Source organism: Musca vetustissima, unplaced genomic scaffold (assembly GCF_032173495.1).
Source record: "Musca vetustissima isolate MV318-11 ecotype Yass unplaced genomic scaffold, APGP_CSIRO_Mvet_v1 utg79426, whole genome shotgun sequence".
NCBI classification, from domain to species: Eukaryota; Metazoa; Arthropoda; class Insecta; order Diptera; family Muscidae; genus Musca; species Musca vetustissima.
The window spans coordinates 1,745-14,751 of NW_026885604.1; the positions used below are offsets into that span (position 1 = coordinate 1,745).

The window sequence follows — 13,007 nt, forward strand, 5'->3', positions numbered from 1 at the left end:
AAATGAGAAGGAACCAAAAAGACATTCAATGGTATTATTAGAATGTATAGTATTATAAATGTTGATAGAAGCAAAACGTTATAAAACATTTTCTTATTCATTCAAGTATGCCGAAATGTTGATTAGAGCAATTATTGACTTTATATTAAACCCTTTCCAAATAAAGGAAAGGGTTGGACTAATGACATTATGCCCTCTATGATGGCTTTCAAATCGGAAATGATGCAGAGATATATACACTCAAAAGTAGGACATGCAGGCCATTTGGACCATATAAAAATGAGAAGAAAGCAAAAGACATTCAATGGTATCATTGGAAGAATACATATTTAGGAATATGGAAATTCATTCAAATATGCCGAAATGCTAATTAAAGGGAAGCTTGAAAAATCTCAAGACTCAATAAAGAAAATTGGTATTTTGAAAATCAAAAAGATTTAAAAAGCTTTTTTACTCAATTAAATATGACAGATCTAATGACATTATGACCATATATGAAGGTTTTCAAATTTGAAATGAAGCGGAGAAATATAAAATCAAAAGTATAAGGCAAATATAGTGGTAATGCTGGAGACTTCGATCATATAAAAATAAGAAGGAAGCAAAAGATATTCAATGGTATTATTGGAAGAATTCATATTTCCATATCAAGTATGTAGATAAAAGCAAAACGTTATATGAACTTTTCTTATTCATTCAAACACGCCGAAATGTTGATTGAAGTAAAACCTTTAAAAACTATTTTTTGTTATTCTTATAGAAAAAGGATTCTTATTCATTCAAATATATCCAAATTGAAGCAAAACTGACAAAACTAATGACATCATGCCCTTTATCATGGGTTTCAAATTAGAAATGATGCGAAGAAATATAAACTCAAAAGTAGGACATTTGGACCATATACAAATGAGAAGGAAGCAAAAAGACATTGAATGGTATTATTGGAAAAATCTAATATCGAAATTTTGATAAAAACTTATATTATTCATTTAAATATGCCGAAAAGCTAATTAGAGCAAAACCGGAATAAATAGTTGTTAGTTATTTCTAAAAGAATCTCAGGCTAAATAAAATAATTGGGTGTTTTGAAAATTTGAAGGGCGAATGACATTAAATTTTTCTTATTTTTATAGAAAAAATGACCAAAAGTAATCTTATTCATTTAAATATGCCAAAATGCTAATTAAAGCAAAACATATACTGACAAAACTAATGGCATTATGCCCTTTATGATGGGTTTCAAATCGGAAATGAAGCGGAGAAATATAAACTCAAAAGTAGGACATGCATGACATGGACATGCAGGATATTTGGACCATATAAAAATGAGAAGGATATAAAGACATTCAAAGGAGAAATATCAAATCAAAAGTATTAGGAAAATATAGTGGTAAGGCTGGAGATTTGGACCATATAAAAATGAGAAGGAAGCAAGACATTAAATGGTATTGGAAGAATCCATAATAAGATATATAAAAATGTTGATAACAGCAAAACCTTACAGAAAGTTTTCTTACACATTTAAATATGCCGAAATGCTAAATAAAGCAAAACCTATATTCACAGAACTAATAATATTATGCCCTTTATGATGGCTTTCAAATCGGAAATGAAGCGGAGAAATATCAAATCAAAAGTATTAGGAAAATATAGTGGCAATGGTGGTGATCCGGCGCATATAACGATGAGAAGGAAGCAAAAGACATTGAATGGTATTATTGGAAAAAGCCATAATTAGGTATATCGAAATGTTGATAAAAAGTTATATTATTCATTTAAATATGCCGTAATGCTAATTAGAGCAAAACCGGCATAAATATTTGTTAGTTATTTCTAAAGGAAACATTTCAAGTCTCAATAAAATAATTGACTGCTTTAAAATTTTGAAAGGCGAATGACATTAAATATAAGTTATTTCTATAGGAAAAAATCTTAAGACTCAATAAAGAAATTTGGCATTTTCAAAAGGCGAATGAGATTATCTAGGAACTTACATTCAAATATGCCGAAATGCTAATTGAAGGAAAAATATATTGACAGAACAATTTGCATTATGCCCTTTATGATGGCTTTCAAATCGGAAATGAAGCGGAGAAATATAAAATTAAAAGTATTGGGAAAATATAGTGGTAAGGCTGGAGACTTGGGCCATATAAAAATGAGAAGAAAACAAAAGACATTAAATTGTATTATTTCATAAAACGTTATAAAAAAGATTTCTTACTCATTCAAATATGCCGAAATGCTAATTAAAGCAACACCTATATTGACAGAACTACTGTCATTATGCCCTTTATGATGGCTTTCAAATCGGAAATTGAGCGGAGAAATATAACATCAAAAGTATTAGGAAAATATAGTGGCAATGCTGGTGATCCGGCGCATATAATAATGAGAAGGAAGCAAAGGACATTGAATGGTATCATTGAAAGAATTCATAAATATGTATATCGAAACGTTGATAAAAACTCATATTATTCATTTAAATATACCGTAAAAAGATTTCTTACTCATTCAAATATGCCGAAATGCTAATTAAAGCAACACCTATATTGACAGAACTACTGTCATTATGCCCTTTATGATGGCTTTCAAATCGGAAATTGAGCGGAGAAATATAACATCAAAAGTATTAGGAAAATATAGTGGCAATGCTGGTGATCCGGCGCATATAATAATGAGGAGGAAGCAAAGGACATTGAATGGTATCATTGGAAGAATTCATAAATATGTATATCGAAACATTGATAAAAACTCATATTATTCATTTAAATATGCCGTAATGCTAATTAGAGCAAAACCGGAATAAATATTTGAAAGGCTAATGACATTAAATTTTTGTTATTTCTATAGAAAAAAATGCAAGACTCAATAAAGAAATTTGGTATTTGAAAAGGCATTATATAAGATATTACATTAATAATATTAATACAATGCCATCACCATTAAATATGCGAAAAGAGTAATTTTCGAGAACAAAACAAAAAAAGATACGAAAAAGACACTTAAAACTTGGTTTAGGCGAGATCGCAACACAAATTCTATAATGAAAAAAATTAGAATTGAAATTTTAAATCTAGAAGAAAAAACTCATCGAGAAATATTCTCAGATGGTGAATAAACAATATTTCACTATTGAAATAAAGCAAAGAATTCATAAATATGTATATCGAAACGTTGATAAAAACTCATATTATTCATTTAAATATACCGTAAAAAGATTTCTTACTCATTCAAATATGCCGAAATGCTAATTAAAGCAACACCTATATTGACAGAACTACAGTCATTATGCCCTTTATGATGGCTTTCAAATCGGAAATGGATCGGAGAAATATAACATCAAAAGTATTAGGAAAATATAGTGGCAATGCTGGTGATCCGGCGCATATAATAATGAGAAGGAAGCAAAGGACATTGAATGGTATCATTGGAAGAATTCATAAATATGTATATCGAAACATTGATAAAAACTCATATTATTCATTTAAATATGCCGTAATGCTAATTAGAGCAAAACCGGAATAAATATTTGAAAGGCTAATGACATTAAATTTTTCTTATTTCCATAGGAAAAAATCGCAAGACTCAATAAAGAAATTTGGTATTTAAATAGGCATTATATAAGATATTACATTAATAATATTAATACAATGCCGTCACCATTAAATATGCGAAAAAAGTAATTTTCGAGAACAAAACAAAAAAAGATACGAAAAAGACACTTAAAAATTGGTTAGGCGAGATCGCAACTCAAATTCTATAATGAACAAAATTAGAATTGAAATTTTAAATCTAGAAGAAAAAAACTCATCGAGAAATATTCTCAGATGGTGAATAAACAATATTTCACTATTGAAATAAAGCAAAGTATAATAACCAAAGGGGAAATCCCAATAAGGAACAAAATATTTGGGTAAGGAAGCAAATCATAAAAAAATAAAGAGAAATATTGCAAAACCTTATTTATCCGAGCAATAGTCTTTACAACAGATCTGTCTGGGTTTTACCCGAATATTCTGATTTTGCATTAGACGATATAACTCGAAAATTGATTTTGAATAGGTTTAACAAAATTGAAAGATCGAAAAGTCGACTTCCTAGTCAAAGGCAAAAATCGAAAAGTCTAAAAATCGACTTTTTGGTCAGAGGCAAAAATCGAAAAGTCGACTTTTGTTCTCGACTACGCATCTGTGCGCAATTTAATTTTTATACAAAGTAATATAGATGGGTAGATTGAAAATTTGAAGAAAATCTAATAAAGATATATACTTGTCTGTACTCAGTCCATTATGAAGCAATATTTTACATTAATCAATTTCCGGTGTACTTGAGGGTTATAGGAGGATACAATTTGACATGACACATCGATTTTGACATGTAATGTTGTAATATATAGTTGCTTAACTATACACATATTGGATATACACAAATTGAGATAAATTCAGTTATACATATATTACAATGTTAGGGTCTTAATGTTGGTAGAGTCTGTGTAACTTAAATGATATGATCATATTTGATTCCCACTGTGCTTGAAAGGGATTTTTTGTAAAATTATATTATTTTGCCAAAAAATGTTAATAATTAAAAAAATACATTTTGTTAGTGAAAAAATATAATATTGTAAAGCTAATTAAAATATTTAAACTGAATATGAAATTGTAATTTTGGGAAGGGGTTTGGTTTTTTGTGGGCTTTTAAAGGAAATTAATTTTCTTTGATATTGTTTTTTTGTTTAATACAAATTAATATTACATTGATTTTCTTTTGTGTGTGTGTTTTCTTTTTTTAAATTTTACTGTTTGTTGTTTTGTTTCCATTATTGAATATTTATTTATTTCGATTTGTTTTTTATTTTATTTTGTTTTCACAAATATTTACAACTACTTAAAATTTAAATATAATTTGTTTTTTTTTTTTAATTCTTCCTCATATTATTTTTTGGAGGGAAAATGGGCTAGATTTAAGGCCCTTCCCTTTTTTTCATCCTCAGTTTCTGGCATATTTTTCATTTGTATTTTTTTTTATTTTTATTTTTTGTTCATCAGCATGACACCACAGACTTTTTTGGTTTAGTATATTTGTTTTTGTATTTCAAAAGAAAAAGGACAAATCAAAAGCTATTCCTTGGGGGAGGGTTAATGTTTTTTAAACACAAGGGCTGAAAAGAGTTGAGGGCAAACAATATCTACGATTTTAGATACTTGTAAAATATTGAGTGACGTTTTGTTTTAATAATCACAGAAGAGATAAATAAAAATCCAGTTTAAGAATTTTGTAATACAATTAAAAATAAAATAATTTAAATTTTCCAATCAGATAATAAAAAATTCAGCTCACAAAATTTTTTAATGCAATTCTTCCAATCATATTTATTGTACATTTTAGTCCTTGTGTTAAAAAAAAAAACATGTAAAAGAAATCTAAGAAACTGAAATAGCTGTGGCTCCTCTTATTTTCATCCAAGGATTAAACAAATCAAATTAAAGGATATTTTTGTAGTATGTTTGTGAGTGTGTGTGTTTGGTTATTGATGATGATTTTGGATTTTGGTTTATAAAGATGATATTATTGTATTTGTTATATTTTTTGTTGTTTTTTTTTTATTTTTTTGAATATGGGTGGTGGTGGTCGGTATGTGAAATATATGTTTATTGTTATTGATTATATTTTTGTTGTTGTTTTTATTGTTATTTTATATAATGGTGAAAAAATATGTTTTATTTTTTATTTTTAGTTTGTTGTTGGTATGAGTTATTTTTATTTTTTTTTATTTTGTTTCTTCTTTTTCCTGTGTAAAAACAAATTTGTTGTTGGTTGTATTGTATGTTACTTTTTTTGTTTTTAGTATTTTTTTTCTTTAAATATTTTTATTTGTATTGTTTGGTTTTTTGCATATTTTTTTATTATTATTATTGATTTCATTTGTTTTGTGTTATTATTATTGTTGTTGTAATTATGGTTTGTTTGTTTTTTGCATTCCTTGTTCCGTTAAATATCGGTTGGTTGGTTGGTTTTGGTTGTCGACTGTCATCTTAAAGAGTTTTTTGTTTTGTTTAAATAATGATTTGTTTCCTTTTCATCCATTCTTCCTCATATCAGTTTTTTTTTTTGTTTTCTTGTTTTTGTTTTTTATAAAATTATTTATTTTTTTATGAATAGAGGTGTTTGGTTTTTTGTTTATATCTTATTTCGTCTTCCATGCTTTCTTCATTCCTTATGCTTTCTTAAGTAAAAATTTTATTTTTTGTTGCTTTTTTCTTTTTGTTTTATTTTAAAATGTTTCATTTTGAAAATATTTCATTCTTTTCGTTATTGGATTCGGTTTCCATATTTGTTTCCATTGTTTGTTTTGTTTTATTTTATTTTTTGGTTATCGGTTTAGATTTTGAATTTTTTGTTATTGTTGCAGTTTAGTTGGCCAGTTCTGTTCAGTTGTATGTAATAATATTTATGTATGTATATATGTAGTGGTATATGGTTGTTTGGTTTTGAATGCAATGTGAGAAAGGGTTGGAGGCGTAGTTTTTTGTGATTAACAAATGTTCGCATTTTTATATGTACCATTGTAATTGTTATTATCATTTTATAGCATTGACACCGAAGAACTCATTGTGAAAATTGTTTTTTTTGATCAAACACTATTCGATATAATTTGGAAAATGTAGGCATATTGTATTTCAAATACTTTAAAGATATAACTTTGTTTCAAATTTTTAAGACAAGAAAGAGTCAACTTGAAATGGAAATTAGAGACGGATTTCGAAGTATTTTCTGATCCGTCAAAAATAACCCATAGTCTAAAAATACTGAATAACAATTTGACTGTGATTGTCTGTTTGTAACGGTCATTCTGAATAAATCAATTTAAAAAGAAAAATACAATACTTCAAAAATTCAAATTTAAGTGCCTTTAAAAATTTACAAAGTCTTGAAAAATATTAAATTTTTCTAGGTATTTCAAATAAGCAAACCTCCATTTCCCTACATATTCGAATAGTGTTTTTCATAATGTCCATTACTAATGGGAAGTTTTCTTTTTTTTTTTTTTTAAACAACATTTAAACGTTTTGTACACACAATACACAAACAAAAAAAAATACATTAAAATAATATTATAAATTGAGATCAAATTTGTTAAATCTTACTTAAAACAAATAAAGGCATTAAAATGTTATTTTAAAAAAATATATCGAGTGAATTTCAATTGGAAAATGTATGTATTTATATCACAATTAATATTATTCTTATTATTATTTTAAATCACATTTTTGGCAATAGTAAAGAGAGTGAGCTTGAATGGAATAATTTTGTATTTTTAACATGTTTTATCATTATTTGTATATACAAAAGAGGCATTCAAATATGTTATAGAAAGCATTATAAATAAATAGTGTTCTGGTTTGGTTGGTAGTCCTAGTGGGTATTGTTTAGAATTAAACAAATTAAAATGTGGGACCCAGTAGCCTTCATAGATCAAGGAATTATTACAAATCTAAATTACATTCTGCAATGCCGTTTAGATCTGCAAATTAATTGCATCTATATGATAAAGCATATAAAAATAATATGGCTAGACATGGTACTGCAGGTCAGTATCTCTATATTGTGTAGCTTGGAGAAACTTTTGTTATATTAAAACCAGTTAGCGGAGAAGTAAAGACGGACGGGCCGACCATACGATACCCAACACAACTACCACGGAACTCTTACTTTCTGCGGATGTTTATTTCGAGCCTGGACAATATTTCGTGATATTTGCACCCTCTTGACCGATTAGAGATCAACAGCACCTCTTCCTTACACTGACATATTTTCTGAATATACCTGGAGTTGGATTTATAAATATAGTTAGGTTGTGCAAAGTTGGTTTTAATCGGACATTTCATTCGCTCAATATTAAATTTATAAATATTGAAAATTTGGACCCATTGTGGGGGAGATAGGTACCAAAAGGAGTGGACTAATGGGTCTTATCCTCAGATTTAATCTAAACTCTTAAAGACAATAGGTTGTGCAAAGATTTGGTTCAAATCGGACATTGCATTCGCCTGATACAGGATTGGTCCCATCGCCTGAACCCTTTTTGGGGGAGGTACCAGAAGGAGTGGACTAATGGGTACCATCTTCGGACTTAACATAGGGTTGGTAAAGACCATTGGTTGCACAAAGTTTGGTTCAAATAGGATAGTCCTTTCGCAGGTTATTATAAAATTAATTTTGGCACAATTTTGTGGGGAACTACCAGAAGGAGTGGACCGATATTCCCCATCTTCGAACTTGAAGTAAGTTTGGAAGAAATAATAAGATGTGCAAGGTTAGGTTAGGGATGTACGATTGTTAGTGCAAGATGTGCAAAGTTTGAATGAAATCGATTATTCTCTTCGAGAGTTATCGTGCGCATCAGCCAGCCAGCCAGACAGACGAACAACGGACGGACAATTGTAAATCGGCTTCAAATTTTCTGAAACGGATTTGGTACAAAGAAATATGGGGTCTGCAAAACAAAATTTCGATGAGGCACATGTTCACCGTATCAAAGTGTATATACCCTCATTTGCCATCAGGCTGCGGGTATAAATATAGAATACAGGCACAATTTTGACCATTTTATGTGGGAGATACCAGAAGGAATGGGCTGATATTCCCCATATTCCAACTTAAACTAAGTTTGGAAGAAATATTATGATGGACAAAGTTTTGATTAAATCGGTTATTCCCTTCGAGAGTTATCGAAGGGAATAATCGGCACCAGCCAGCCAGACAGACGGTTATTTGTAAATCGGCTCCAAATTGGGGTCTAAAACTAATATTTCGATGAGGCATTAGCTTTAAGGCTGAGGGTATAAATATAGAATACACTTGGCTCAAGATAACACTTGTAAAATGTAACTTGAATATATTTTTTACTTTTCAATTTTATTTATATTGAGGCCGTTTATTAGAGGACACATTTCTTGAATTTCAAATATATAACATACATTATTTTGCTGTTATCCTGAAATTGTTAGAGGCGCCAAGTATGTTCAGAAACTCTCCACATTTTATATTCACTATCAAACTAATTTAATTTTATATGCCTCCTTCAATATTTAGTTTTTCTTCCTATTCAAACCCTAATTATTTAAATTATTTGTATAAAGACATAACTCCCTTGCCGGGATTTTGATTTCAAAAAAAATCTCTTTATGTTTCCATTCAACCACCTCTTCAAATTTCTAATTTTTTTTTTTAATTTGTCACAGTTTAGTTTCGCTTTATAAATCACAGTGATTTGTTTTTTTACGAAAAGTTTTGAAATTCATAATGGATTTTTAAATTAACATTTTAGTGCCTTATTAAGTGTGAGTGTATTTGTTTATACAACATATATGTATATTAGATTTATAATCCATATTTTTTTAGCTTAAATATTGAAATAAGTATTCCTTATCATTTTATAAAAAAACAATAACAATTGTAGTGTTTTGAAAAGAAAAATAAAATTAATTCAAAGAGAATTCATAATTTATATAAAAAAGGATAATTGAGAGAAATTTACAGTCAAAAATTGGCTTAGAATACTATTCGACTGTTCGTTAGCAGAGCATTTTGTGTGTTCCTGTGTTTAAATATGTTATCTTCATTATTATACAAACCTAAGGTTTGTAAAAAGTTTTGAAACAATATTACTCAGTAATATTTTCATACATATTACAGAATCCGCTCACCATCAAATTTATCAACATGCGGCGGGGAGATGATGCTCGACTTTGGGATACTTAAAATAAAGTATACCAACTTTTTTGGTAATAATATCCAATGGTAAATAATGAGATCAGGATGTAGTCTTAAAAATTTTGAAACTACCACATGAACATTTACAATGAGATTTAGTTTGAGGTTATGTTACTTCGAATGATCCTATTGTTGCTGATTTGAATTGAAGTCATTTACATACGAGGATTTTCTTTCCGTTTTTGCTTCGAGCTGTTGTTGTTGTCAAACACCAACCTCTTCTTTGATTGTTCCAAAAAATGTTGTTGCTGTTGTTCGTGTAGAAGTGGATAACGATGGTGATGGCGATGACGATGTTGCATCTATATGCATTTGCAGAATTTTAGGTACACATTCGCTTACTTCTGCTGTTGTTGTTGTGGGTTTAGCTATTGATATTTTATGGGTGGCCACAAATTGCTTTGCTGCTGATTCCATTGCTGTTGTTGTTGCTGTAGCTGCTGCTGATGATAACGATGTTGTTGTATTGTAGAAAGAGTAATAGTTATGATTATAGTTGTTGTAGTTGTTATCCGGTACTATTGTTGTTGCTATTTCAGTCATACTGATATTATTAGCATGAAAATTAGACGAAGAAGAAATTCTCCCGCTTGTTATTGTTTGTTGTTGCTGCTGTTGATAGTAATGCTGCTGGTGGTAGTTGCTATTGTTGTTGTTGGTATTATTATTATTACTGTGGTTGTGATGATTGTTGTGGTGGTGTTGTTGTTGGTGATTTTGATGATGATGGTGGTGGTGGCGACGATGATGATGATAGTGATAGTGATAGTTTTTGTTGCTGCTGCTGTTGTTGTTGTTGCTGATGATGCTGCTGTTCTGAAATTTTGTCTTTGATTTGGCGCTACATTACAAACTAACCTGCTGCATTTTATCAAAATCTAAACATGGCCTGTGCGGCCTCTGCAGCCGCTGTGAATTGTGTGGTGTGCGCATGGGTCGGCGTCTAGGTGATATTGCACAATGGAAGAGTTTCGCCGGTGGACTAACCGACCGTACCTCAACATCGAGACCAGTCGTGGAGGCAGGACTACTGCGCGAACTATTAAAATGAAAATTATGCTTGGCTTGAGGTTGATAAATGTGATGACTGCTGGTCGAACCGCTCATTTTCATTTTGATAATGCTACTGCCGCCACCACCCTCATTATTTTCGGCATTCTCCTCCTCGGTGCCCATGGCACAGTGTGACGAGGACGAGTCGCCATTGTTGCCAACGGCTGAGCCGCCGTTTTCATCATTAACACTATTATCACATAACTTAATATTTTCAATGCCGCAACGTGCCTCCTGCAGTATGAGTGGCGTTGTCGAACGATACATGTGGCTACGATTCGGCTTGAAAGCCTCCAAAGGCGGTGATGTGCGAAAGTTGACAGGCGTTAAAATCGGTTCCAAGAAATTTCGTAACTGCAATAGACAAATTTAAAAAAATCAAATTATTATGCTAATCACAAGGAACCACATGTAAATACTCACATCGTCATCGGAACTGTGTGCCAGTGATCGTTTACGATTCTCTACTAATGTTGAACTGGACCTTTTTAAGGCCGCTGCTTCTCCCTGCAACTCATCGGGATCCAATGATGATGTCCCACGTTCTGATATCAGTGATGATGTGCCACGCACCGTTAATACATTACTGGCGGCATGGGCCGCTTCAGCCGCCGCTACAGATGAGGGTCCATTAATAACTTCAAGTTCTTCTTCGGAACTGTGCTGATCGTACTGAAGGTGGGATTTACACATCATCGCAGAAGATTCTGATGAACAAATTGTATCGGTCGGAGAGTTTGCATCGGTGCAGGAACTAAAACCTAAAGGGAAGTAGAAGGGGAAAGAAGAAATTTAATAATTAATCCGATTAAATTCGATAAAAGTAATTAACTATAAGGACATCGTAGGAATGAGGGAAAACAATTTTGAGGACATCGTAAGAATATGGGGAAATAATTGTATATGAAATTTTAATATTTTCTTTCCCTTTTTCTTCTTATATAGTTTTGATACCCGTGGTACTGGAGTAAGACGAGAGAGATCCAATGTTACTTTTGAGGTTTTACTAAGAATTCGCCTGTTTGTCTATGTATTATTGTAAACAAGGTATAGATCGCATTTATGATCGGAATGAGATGAAATTTTTGTCACAGCTCATTTATTTGGCCCAACGACTCTACTGAAATTAGTTTTCATTAAAATTGTGCCTCAAGGTTTGTCTGATCGAAACGAATAACGTACGGAATTAAGACTGGAATTAATTGTATTAAGAATTGTTGAAATCGGTACAGATGTATATAAAGATCCCACATAAATGTTCGCCCGATTTCTATAAATGGTGCACCAAATAAATCCAATTGATAAACAATTGAAATTAAAGCCCAAAAACTCCTCTCTCCCTTGTCCGAACTATGTCTTCCAGTAGCAAAAAATTCCATAATGGGTCTTCTAATTGATTTATCAAAACAGTCGTGTTGATTCTTTTGTCTCTGGTTATATTTGCTACTTTTAGAGAGACTATAAAATCCTGTGTTTGGTCCATTTCTTTGTAAGGTCCGTCGATAACTGTACAGGTCGCAAATCACAAATTATATAAGGACAGACACACATGGCATAATTAATTCAGCTAGTTGATTGGTATGCTAAAAAATTGGATCAAGGACCAATATTTCATTGTGTTACAAACTTATGGGTCGACAGAAAGCTATAATATATTAAAAGTATTTTTTTTCGAGGACCAACAGACCAATAATCGTTTTTTTAATTAACCGGCTTAAGAACAATAAAGCAGAAGATGCTGATGCCGATTACCAGACGAACTATTCAAGACCGGTGGTCAGATGCTGGTCAGGAGCATGCATCAGCTGATTAGTACAATTTGGCTAGATGAATGGATGTCCAATGATTGGAACCTTAGAATCCTGTGTCCCGTGCACAAAAAATGTGACTAAACGATAGGTGCAAACAATTAGAAATTAGTCTACTTCCCATCGCATATAAAGTGCTATCCAGCGTGCTGTGTGAACGACTAAAGCCAATGGTCAATAACATTATTGCACCATACCAATTCGGCTTTAGACCTGGCAAATCCACCATTGAACAGATTTTCACTCTGCGCCAATCCTGGCGAATACATTCCATCAATTCGTCGACTATAAAGCCGCATTCGACAGCCCTATCCGTTCAGAGGTGTTTAAAGCCAAGTCTGCGTTCGGCATTCCTGCAAAATTAAT

The 13,007-nt window shown here is 31.1% G+C and overlaps 1 protein-coding gene across 1 annotated transcript in view; it reads right to left on the minus strand.

The window, feature by feature from the left end:
* Positions 1-10,501: 10,501 nt before the first annotated feature.
* LOC133332834 (uncharacterized) overlaps positions 10,502-13,007 on the minus strand; it is a 37,759-nt gene continuing 35,253 nt past the window's right edge. The window contains exons 3-4 of the mRNA XM_061541205.1: positions 11,257-11,594; positions 10,502-11,187 (exon numbers count right to left, since the gene is read on the minus strand). Coding sequence (XP_061397189.1) covers positions 10,627-11,187; positions 11,257-11,594 — 899 coding nt within the window. The 3' untranslated portion in view covers positions 10,502-10,626. The remainder of the gene's footprint in view (positions 11,188-11,256; positions 11,595-13,007) is intronic.